We start from the raw sequence: 11,772 nt of genomic DNA on the forward strand, positions 1-11,772 counted from the left end.
TAAACTGTTTGGCAAACACTGGCTGTCGTGTCTCATCCTGCTGATTAAATTCCATATTTGCATTTCCTTGGATATACAAAGAAAAAGCAAATCAGCAATGAACAGCGCAGTTAGAGCAGGAATAACCAAAGAGGGAGAGAGGAATAACTGCTGGTCTGGAGATGACAAAGTGCAGAGCCAGACACACACCCAGGCCCTGTGCAGCAGAGCATCCTGCATCCCACACAGCATCCTGCATCCCACACAGCATCCTGCATCCCACACAGCATCCTGCATCCCACAGAGCATCCTGCATCCCACACTGTCCTGCATCCCACACTGTCCTGCATCCCACACTGTCCCACAGCCCACAGAGCATCCCGGGCATCCCAAGGCCACTTGGGTGCTGCAGGAGGAGCAGGGTAGCCCTGGACTCATTCCCTTCCAGGTCTCCTTGGGGATGCACTGCTGGACACAAACATTCCAGCTCAGCACAACTCAGATGTTGTGAGTTTTTTTCTTGGTTTTTTTTATCCTTTTCCTTTATTACATCTAAAGGTTTGATATTTTAACACTTGGCCTAATATTAACTAGGGAAATCCAGCAGATGTACTTCGTCTTATTAAAGATATGAGCAATCTCCAGTGCTCTGGTATTAATGGGGGGAGATTGACTGAAAATGTTTTGCTTCAATGGCTCTTAAGGAATTCACAGTTCATTTCCAGTCATTAAAATAATTAGTGCTGTGCTCTGACTCCTCTAAGGGCAGAGCTCTAGGGCCAGCTGCCCTCGGTGTGAGGGAGGCTGTGAGCTCCCAGCACGTCCCCTCCTCGCTGGGATGCTCCCAGCCTGTGATGGAGGTGATCCCAAACCCTTCCAGAGGGCTGGGAAGACCCAGGGGAAAGCAGGGCTTAAATAGGACTTGGGGGCTTAAATGGCTTTGAGGAGCCTTTCAAAGAAAACATGAATAACCAACCCATTTGTTTTAATGAGGCTGCTCCTGTAATAAAGATAGTCCCATAAATAAGTGATTATAGGATTGAGCCCAAACCAATCGCTCAGGATTAGATGTAACCCACGGGATCAAGCAAAGTCCTTATTTTACTGGAGGCAAGGGAAAAACAGCCTGTTCTTTGCTGGGTCACATTATGGTTCACCTTCCCTCTATGAAGAGATCTTGGAAAGTGTGACTTTAGGTGATATGAGGATGTCAGGCAGAAGGAGCTCTATAATATCACCTCTCTTTCTATACTATTTCTGCTACTAATGGTTAATCTAAAAGTCTGTAATCTTTTTGGAAAAAGCAAAGAGATGTTGTAATTCTGGTAGCAAAATCTTGAAGGTATTTCTGTAAATATGCTTGGAATGGATAAAATTTGGCTCAGGGGAATTGCTGAGGGTGAGCAAAGCTTTTCTCTGCATCAGCAGTTTGGACTGAGGTGAGGTTTATAGGGGTGGAAGGGCTGGATAGATTTGAACGGGTTAGGAATGGGATATTAGAGACACATCAGGAGAACCACAGTGCAAAGGGGCCTAAGGAGCATCCAAAGGGGCTGGAAACCTCTTGGCTGCTTGGTTTGAGCCCAAACCAAACGTGACTCAAAGTGAGAAGCTCTCCAGTTGCTCCATGACAATGCAGGATCTTGGGGGCCAGGATCTAGAGAGGGTGAGGGGGAATGGCTTTAAGCTGAAAGAGGGTAGATTTAGACTGGGTATTAGGAAGAAATTCCTCCCTGGGAGGATGGGGAGGCCCTGGCACAGGTTGCCCAGAGAAGCTGTGGCTGTCCCTGGATCCCTGGAAGTGTCCCAGGCCAGGCTGGATGGGGCTTGGAGCAACCTGGGCTGGTGGAAGGTGTCCCTGCCCGTGGGTTGGGAGTAGATTATCCACTCACTTTAAAGGGATCAGAGGAGTTCAGATGTTTGGGTAAGTTTTCTTTCACTATTCCCTCATTCAGGTTTGATCAGTACCACTCATTGGAGTTTTAGAAAACCAGACAATGAGTGTGTTAGTGATGGGAAAATAGGCAGCAATAAAAAAGGCTGTTGAGACACTCATACAATGATGAGGGAATTTTCTGAACAGCTGTACTTGAGTAATTATGAACAGAACCCTTGTTTCCACTGAATAAATTTATATTAAATTATTCCCTAATTAGAAAGATTATTTAAAAGACAAAAGCTATGGAATAATATACAGTGGAAGATGTATCTATTTCCAGAGTCCCTGAAACCATCCTTAAATCTTGGGAGTTATAACTCACCTTTTCCAGAGCTCTCATCAGCTGCAGTGTAAGCCCCAGAGCTGACACTTCAGATAAGTACATGATATAGTTCAGCCCTAAAACTCTTTAACAGAAAATACATCAGGACTTACTGTAAAATTTCATGGAGGATTAGAGAAAAATATTAAGTCAATAGTTCTTTAGTTATTAGGGGCTTTTAAGGTAATCAATACTTTGCAGCCATGTTAGTGCCTACGATGATAAAAGATGACATTAATATCCAACCCTTCTCTTTTTGGTATATTTATGTATATCCTTTCTTTAGTCACTCCTGCTGAAATCAATAGTGATACAAAGAATATGGTTATTTTTAAAATGTCATCAATATTGATTTGCCTATAACTGCCAGTTTCAAGTGAAACTTGATTCCATGGAAAAAAACCTTACTTTTTCATACAAAAGCATCACCAGCCACCCTAAATCTTTGGAGTACCCCTGCCTTTGCTTATGGTGATTTTCACATTAGCAGTGTGCTAAGGCAGCAAAAACTGTTTTAGGATTAATAAATCCTAAAAATAGGATTAATAGGATTAATTCTAAGAATTCTTTAGAGTTAAATGACGTTTTATGTCCTCAAAGCATGGCACAGATGTTAATTGAATTTAATTGATATCATTCCGTCCCAAATTTATATGCATGCAGTTATTAATGATTTAATTATTTTGTCAATGGAATAGATTCTTTGCCTTTGATTCTGTTTCAGAAGATAGAGTTGTCTTATGTAGAGTCCTTTGGCTGAATCCTTTTTATTCAGGTAGTTTGGGAACAGAGTTGGTTCAACGACAGCATTTCCCATCCTTTGGAGCAGCACTGCTCTGGAATGTGCTTCCTTTTGTTTCTCACTAGTAATCCCCTGGGTTTCTTCTGTATGTCTCAGGTAGGGATTTGCTTTAAAAATCTGGTGCTATCTCAGTGTTCTTGTACAGTTTCCTTGTTGGAATGTCACTTTTCCCAGCTGTGAGGAAAGGGCAGGTTTGTTTGCACGTGGTGTTTGCTCCAAGTGCCAGTGGATGAAGAGAGGATACATTTAAATGATCATGGAATGCAGAACTGCATTATTTTGGCTAAATTTAAATAACACTGGACTACCATTTTCATCTTGTTTCCAATCCACTTGTACATTCTGATGGAGCTTGGAACTCAGACTGTTACAGCAGTTGCCAGCTGGAATTTCCCTTGGAAAGTAGCTCCCAGATGCCTTAAGGACAGCAAAGCTGCTTCATATACAGTTTGTCCCTTTCTGACCCGTTCTAAGAAGATGGAAGGAGGTCTCTCAGGTTTGGAAATGAAAGGAGCTTGTCCTTAAAAATACCCCTGAATCCGTTGCTTTTAGAAGCTTTATTGAGACATGTTGCAAAACTACTCCCCAAAATAAAACAGTTGGAAAGAGCAAGAGAGTGGATGCACTGGGAAACCACTGATGTTTGTGCTAAAACCAGTTACCCCAGTGGGTTTTAGGGCACGAAGCAAACCAACAGCAGAGCACTCAGAGTGTTTCTGACATGGAAACCTGGGAATTACCAGCAACTTCCTGGACCTGTGTTCCTGGATGCCAGGGTTAAAATCCCACTGTGTCACCAGAATACTTCTGCACAAAGTGCCTTTTCCTTATGAACTACAAACATCTGAAGCGAGGCAGGGCAGGCGTCCCCGGCGCATTATTGATTCTCGTTCCTCTCGCTGGCAGGGCTGAACACAGTTAGATGCTCTCAGGGGACACAAGGCTCCTTTTCTCTAACCCAGCCTTCTTCAGATCCCAATAAATAAGGCATTAAAAGGGAATTATTCCATTTTGCCTTTGATGGCTGGTCTTCTTCCAGTTGAGTGTCAGACCCTAATGATCGAGGCAGTGAAAACACGTCTAGTCAGGCCTCTTTTTATTTCAATCCCTACTTATCTGGGGGAGGAACAAAACAGAAAGAAACCACAGAAAACACAGCATTTAGCTGCCCTCCCTCAATACATCATTTGTAAAGCTTTTGCTCCAGCTTTCCAAAAGGCCATTTAGCTTAATAGCCTCTCCCATTTTTCATTTCCTCATGTTACAGGTGCTAGGGGGATGATTTTTAAAAGAACAATGGAATGACATTTTACCTGACTTTGGAAATTAATTCCCAGCAGTCTCACGCCTTTTGTGCCTTAGATTTGCCTTCCATAACATGGAATGGGTGGGGAGATTCTTTAACAAAACAATAGGAAATTTAAAATGAGAGAAGTCATCCAATTTTCCATCCAAAAGCCATTAGTAAATTGTTTGTATGTCCACATTAGTAATATAAGATTAATGGACTAATTGAATTTTCAGAAATTTAGGCAAGGACAAAAGGAATTGGCCTCCATTGTAGTGTAACTAAATGCCAAAAAAATTACACGTACAAAATACATTATTTAAAAAACACTCTGAAGAGAATATGCTGAGCTGTATGTATTATATTTAAACTCAACAATATTTGATTTACATGAAATAGAATGAATAAAAAAGGGGAAAAAATTATTATTTACCTGGCAATTTGAGTTTATAAATCTGTATCTCAATTTGGTTGTTCCTATTCTTATTTGCCATTGACTATGACAGGTCATTAAATGAAGGTCAGTTCCTTGTGGAACAGTTTGTTGGCTCCTTTAGACTCTTAAAACTTGTGAAGCGTGAAATCAGTGACAAATTTGGAGTCGGTGTTAGTGTTGTAAAATGTGGAGCTTCCAGTGATTCGGAACATTGGAGGAAATCAACTCTTTGGTGAATGGCCCACAAAATATGATCTATTGCTGAAAATCTCCTTAGACACTCAGCCATTGGAGGAAATTAATCCTAGGTGGGACTCCTGTGCTAGAACTTCTACTTTGATGAATTTGTCATGCTTGGAAGATAGTGATATTCAACTAATAGCATTAATAACCTCACTATTTGCAGGTAATTACCCCCAGGAAGGAGCTGTGATGGTCTGAAAACATCTGTTTCTTTTTGGAATCCGTGTACATCTGCCCTTAAACAAGGTGAAAACTTGGTGTGAAACTCTGAGGACTGAATTTCTGCACTGTGATGTTCTCTGCAATTAGATAACAGCTTAAAATGTGATTAGTGCGTTATTTTTACCTCTCAGAACACACAGACACAACAAAACTCTCCGCTGAGAGCTGATTTGATGCCAGCTAAATATCCAGGTGGTACTCGGAAGGCACTGGTAATCAAATTCCTGAAACATCTTGTGCAGAGTGAGAATTTCCATGTTTCTGAACTTATACTTCCCTCCCATTCCCAGTGGGGCTCTTTGCTGTTGCTTTATCTGAAGTCCTTTAAGCTGTTACTCAGTTCAGTGTTTCCCTGGGAGGTTCTCTCAGGTAGAGGAATCTCCTCAATGTGCTGGTTATGCTGGGAAAGAGAAAATTCTACTCTGTGAGTCGTTTTGTACGTGAGAGAGGTTATCTGACAGAGCTTTCCACACAGCTGGCAGCAAGATCCCTTTTCTCCTTCCAGCAGAGACAAAACTGGCAGCTGGATGGATTTTAAATGTGGGGCACTTGGGGAATCTGCAAGGTGTAATGACCCTCGTGAAAGGACTTGGCTGTCCCAAGGGGATGTCAGCTCTGGGAAATGCCTCCAGAACAGGACTGGGATGGTCAGTGATCTGCTTGGCTGAAATGTGGGACATCAAGGCTGGGTTGGACAGGGCCTGGAGCAACCTGGGCTAGTGGAAGGTGTCCCTGCCCATGGCAGGGGGTGGAAATGGATGATTGTTAAGGTTCCTTCCAACTCAAACCATTCCATGATTCAGTGAAAATGAGAACTTTAAAAGCATAAGAGCATTGCCTGTTCCTCTGCTCTCCCAGGCAGAAACCCAGCAGTTTGGCATTTATGTCCATTATAAGCAGTTTATGCCCATTACATTGTAGCACATATTTTTTTCACTATCTTTGCAATGATACAACACTCAGTGCCACTGCTGAAAAAGTTGGGGAATGATGTTTCAGCCCAAGAAATGGAGAAAACCTAAGTAAGCAGCCTGCAAAGACAGTGTGCTCAGTCTCTACTGAGGCGTGATAAAAAGACAAAACCAAAAAAGGTCTTGATTTCCAAGCCTTTGCTGTGCCTCTTTCCCTCTTTCTCAATGTTTAACGCTGGCTCAGTGATAGATTTTCACTGGCATCATCTGCTGAGGTTACTGGCCTTCTTCCCCAAGACAAACTGCAGACAAACTTCCAAGATAAATTCCCCAGGATTAAGGACAACATTGTTGTAAATGTTGCCATATTAACTTCCTTGAAGCTCCCTGAGCTCCGAGTGATTTTCCTGCATGGATAATGGAGGCAGCACGCTCTAAATACACACAGAAAGGAAAACAGGACTTTTAACTCACTCTAAGTACTCTGTATTTTTAACTGAAGTGAGATTTATGAACAAACTACCTCCATCTAAATGTATATAAACCCATTTACATTATTTTACATAATATATGGGAACAATTTGTCTCTGCTGGTTAAAATATACATGTATAAAAGTGACAGTGCTCCCACTGTGAGTAGGGACTGCTGAAGTGAGCTCTACATAAACTCCTGTTCAGACAGGACTAATGGGATCTTCTTGGGCAATAATGTCCAGAAGTATATAGACAATGAGCTATATATACCTTGAACTTGCTGACAGGTCCAGCAGGAACAATGGAGAAAGGAAAAGAAATGTTATAGGTGCTAAGAGTCCGTGCAGTCTTAGATCACTGCCATGGTCTAGGTGACAAGGTGGTGTCAAAGGTTGGACTCGATGATCTCAGAGATCTTTTCCAACCTCAGTGATTCTGTGACTGAGTCACTCTTGTTTGCACTGGTTAAAGATCTTGGAACCTCATTAATGCAAAGACAACCAAAAATTTTGTGATGGGAAACAATCAAAGGAAATATCAAACCCTTAGCTCTGATACATCTTCTTTACAGGTTAAACCAGTGGTCTGTGCTAAGCTCCACCTGAAAGGTATGGACACATCCCCAGTGGCCTGGGAGTGTGGCTGGGAACTCTGGATTTACATAGGGGCAATATCCCTAAAGGTTCCAAGGACGTGGGGTCTCTTTAACTCTCTGTACCCTTCCAGCCAGTGTTTGGAGTTTTCCCTCACTCTCTATCCCCTTTATTGAACCAAATTTGTGTTTACAGCCCCATTTGCTTTCCCTGCCACGCTGCCCATCACTTGTGCTGAATGTGGGCTTGGCACATGTGCCAAACAGTTTGTTACTTGGCCGGGGTTCCCTGGCAAGACAATTTGCTTCCTGCACAGTAACGGGCATGTCTGGCTAATGGGCTCTTTGTCTGGGGCCTTCTGCAGATTCAGAGCTGCTCCTTTGTCACCAGCAGATAGCAAAGAATCATAAATATGCCCTGTTCCTACCACAACACCAACTGAGGCAAGAACGAGCTGGTTTGGGATAAACTGCTCCTCTGCTGCTCTTTAACTCCCCAGCTGTTGTCCAACCACACTTATTCTACAATAGTTCTCTCCATCACTGATTTTTATGCTTTTTGAATCACCGCACGTGGTTTGTGCTCTCTGAGAGTACATTTAATATTGAAATGGACAACTCTGATGGTTTAGTAGCTTTGGGATGGCAAATCTGGTGTAAGCAGAGCTGACAGCTCAGGATCTGGGCTGGTTTTACAGTCAGAAAAAGGAATTTTCCCCTGTTTGTTCGGTGCCTAAACTGACAGGTAACACCTGCATTACCCTAATTTGTGCAACAAAGTGGTTACAGAGGGAGTAATAAGTTCCACTGGTAACTTGAAAATCCAGGAATTTCCTTGGCCATGTGGACATGACACGTGGAGTGTCTTTAGTTTTGGGGCTGCCTGGTTGTTGGTACAAAAATGGTGTCACATATTTTTTGTAATTGGCTTTTTTCACGTCCAAAGTACAGATTTTCTTTTTGTCCTGTAACTGCTTTCTTCCTGTCAGTGTTGAATAGATCTTGTAAAGGTTGGGAGTCACTTTTTATTTTGGAATACTTGGACAAATTGCTTTGTTCTGCCTACAGCAGCGGGTTTGGGTGGATAACAAGCCAATTTATTGGCAGGGGAGAAATCAATGGCACACGTACACAGGACTTTTGCTGGTTTAATTAGACTAAACAGACTACTTTTTAAACAGCCCAGTCAAAGCTGGTTGTTGTAGAAACACACAGACCCCTCATTTAAAAGGAGAAGGTCTGAGATCAAACTTTTCCATCGTTTGCTGTGAATCCCCTATAAATAGAACCCCCAAAGCTCCCAGTGCAGCAGAGCTGAGTAATTCTCCCAGAGAAATCCTGCAAAAGTGAATGTTACAGCACCATCTAGTGCCTCTCCCTCCAGCAAAGGAGGGAATTAATTTAGTTTTCCACTGAATTCCGGTATGTAGGTGGGCATGAGGGAGGGCATTGGCTGCTTATACATTCTGACAACTTTTCTCTCAACTAGTGCCGAGAGAAGAGGGAGCTGAGGGATGTAAAGGAGCTTTGGAATTTTACACGGCAAAGATTTTGTCAGTAGAGCTGCTCTGAGTTCCTCTTTTATCTTTTTACCAGTCCCAAAGTTTTCCTCCTGAGCATAGTGGATGCAGGAGTGGGAATATGGGAGGGAAAGTACTGTGGTTAAATAACAAACTGACCAAATGGTATATTTTGATGGGGTTGAGCTGTGTTTTTGGTAGAGCATATATCCTGCTTGGAATGACTGACAAGGGGAGGCTGGGGATTGTTTTCAAACACCTTGTGTTGAGAATTGCACCTGTAACTCATGCACAAGGACAGGTAACCAGCACTCAAGTCTTTGCTTTCCCCATCTCGAGTACGACCTGGGATGAAAACTAAATTAACACTAAATTAAATTCTCAGTATCTTTTGCACTGCTGTCCTTTTCTTTGTTCCTTTTTCTTCTGAAAAGGTGATTAATGTCCTCTGCCTCCAAACTACTCAGAGTTTAACCAAGAACCACTTTGCAATTAGCCAGTATTCCCAACCAGCCATGGGAGATGACATGAATTTTGGGATGAAACCCCCCAGGACTGGTGGCATGGTATCTGAACTTCCATTTTATTTTAGGAGTGCTGTTTCCAGAAGCAAAGTTCCCCCCAGCTGTCTGTGTGTATCTGTGAGAAGCAGCTGCTCCAAAGCAAAAAGCCCTTCATCACATTGGAGTGCTCTGACTTCATCTAAATTACAGTAATTTGGGGACCCTCAGACAGATTGGCACTGACCAGATTACCTGAGGGCCTCTGGGATATACATAGCCTTGCCCTCACCAAATTTACTCACATAACTTGGGATTGACACGTTGCTTTTCAGTCTGCAACCTGCTGCTTTCTGTTTATAACCTGACCTGAAGGAATAGCAAACAACTCCCAGTGATTCCAGTCTCCATTTGGGAACACACCACATGCTGGGAGGGATTAAAGTGTAACCTTAATGACTCTTCAAACTAATGGCAGCTTTTTTGTGATAATAAATATAAATATTGATATGTTAAGTGTGTTTCCTAGCAGGTTTAATTTAAAAGCCTAAAAATTAATTATACCTTCGTGTATTCAATAAACATCCTGATGGTAACGTGGTACTTGACAGAAGTCACAGATGTCAAGAAAAATCTTCACCAAAAAGTCCTCACAGTGTCTTCAGTGTCTCTTTTCCTGTAGGAAAACCTGGTGAATAGTGATGTCTGTAAATCATAGTCAAAGTCTAAATTATAGCTAATGCCCAGTTTGGAGGTGGATTTAGATTTAAGGCAGTAGCTGGAGTTAATGTGCTCACAGATACAGCTCTTAGCAGGGTTGAGGTCATAAAGAGATGCAATAGCATCCAAAATAAGAGAGAGGGAAATCCTGGGTTTCCACTACTTATCATTTTATTATGATTTTTATTGATTTTAGTGCTTCCTAAAAGAAACCTCAGTTCTTTCAGTCATGGAATTATTGGAGAATCTCATGAGCCACGAAAAAATAAGCTCTGTCCCTCGAGAGTTCAGAAACAGGCTTAAAAGTGTGATTTAAATGTACCCCCAACAATCCAGTAAAAAACCAACATAAATCAAAATAGATTAGCATATTAAGAGAAGTATATGTAGCCTAACTTTTTTAATGAAACCCCAGGGTGTGGAGAAGTGGCTCATATAATTTTTTAATACTTCAGTTGGCCAGGCTGCAAACCAGCCTGACAACAAAAACATTTGATTGTTTTTATTATGGTGTATAAACAGATACAATACCCTGCAATTGGGCATATTACACTGAGATAATGCAGAAAAACTTATGGAATCATAACTTAATCATTTCAGTGATTATTGTATTCTTATAAATGCTTAATGTATCATCATGGGCATGTTTGTGCTACATTCCTCATTTGGCAAATGTGGTAGTGATTGTTGCTCTAAAGGCACATTCAGGTCAGTATAGATAGTGATTATTTTGGAATTTCCCACCCGTGATGGTAAGGAAATTAGAGTGCTATTTGTCTTTTAAATGTGCTTCTCTAAAACGTTTTAATTCTGATTGAAAAAACTATAAAAATTAGTGTTTTGCTTGCTGGCTAATCATTGGTTTCCTCTGTCACTGGTCCAGGGAGAATATTGTTGCTGAACTGAAATGGGAGATACTCATGAGAAAAGCAGAAAGTGCAGAATTCTGCCCTGCAAAAAAGGCCTTTTTGGGACAAAACAATCTCAGGGCTGAGATAAAGCAACTGTGAAATGCTCAGGAGCACCGCATGGAATTTAGTGATTTGTAATAAACATTGCCAACAGCAGAAAAAGTAAATGTTGTAATAGAAAGGGAGAAATCCCAGAGTCATTATATGGCAGGTTTGTTTGGGGTTATTCAAAGGGGAAAGCAATGAAACTACACAAGGACTGAGGTCTGTCCCACAAACCATGCAGGTCATCTCAGCCTCCCCTGGTGCCTGTCCAGCTCACATTGGCACACCAGCGAGACCTGGTGTCCCTCAGGAATCTCTGCTGGGATCGCAGAAATAGCACAGAGTCAGCCACAGGATGGGGCAGGTTGGAAGGAACCACTGGAGGTGATCTGGTCCCACCTCCCTGCTCCAGCAGGGTCATCCCAGAGCACATGGCACAGGACTGTGCCCAGATGATCCTTGGAATGAGGGGACCCCACACCCTTTCTGGGCAACGAGTTCCAGTGCTCTGTCACTGCACAGAAAACAACTTTTTCCTTATGTTCAGATGGAACTTCTTGGGCATCAGTCTCAGTGTGTTGCCTCTTGTCCTGCTGCTCAGCACCACCGGGAGGAGCCTGGCTCCATCCTCTTGGCACTGGCCCTTAATTAATAATTTTAATAATTAAATAATTAATATTTGTGTGCACTGATAAGATTCCCTCTCAGTCATCTCTTCTCGAGGCTGAACAGCCCCGGGTCCCTCAGCCTCCCCTCACAGCAGAGATGCCCCAGTGCCCTCCCCATCTCCCCGGCCCTTCCCTGCACCCGCTCCACGTCTCTCTTGTACTGATTTTTAACTCATCGGTGTGTTTATGGCTTCTTTCTC

At 42.4% G+C, this 11,772-nt stretch overlaps 1 protein-coding gene across 1 annotated transcript in view; it reads left to right on the forward strand.

Annotated features, from left to right (window-relative positions):
• Nucleotides 1-1,606: 1,606 nt before the first annotated feature.
• The window catches only part of CRBN (cereblon), a 25,761-nt gene continuing 15,595 nt past the window's right edge, over nucleotides 1,607-11,772 (forward strand). Inside the window, exon 1 of the mRNA XM_029958311.1 lies at nucleotides 1,607-1,645. Within this exon, the coding sequence (XP_029814171.1) occupies nucleotides 1,607-1,645 (39 nt within the window). The remainder of the gene's footprint in view (nucleotides 1,646-11,772) is intronic.

This window comes from Manacus vitellinus, unplaced genomic scaffold (assembly GCF_001715985.3).
Source record: "Manacus vitellinus isolate BGI_N305 unplaced genomic scaffold, ASM171598v3 scaffold_14_pilon, whole genome shotgun sequence".
Lineage (NCBI taxonomy): Eukaryota > Metazoa > Chordata > Aves > Passeriformes > Pipridae > Manacus > Manacus vitellinus.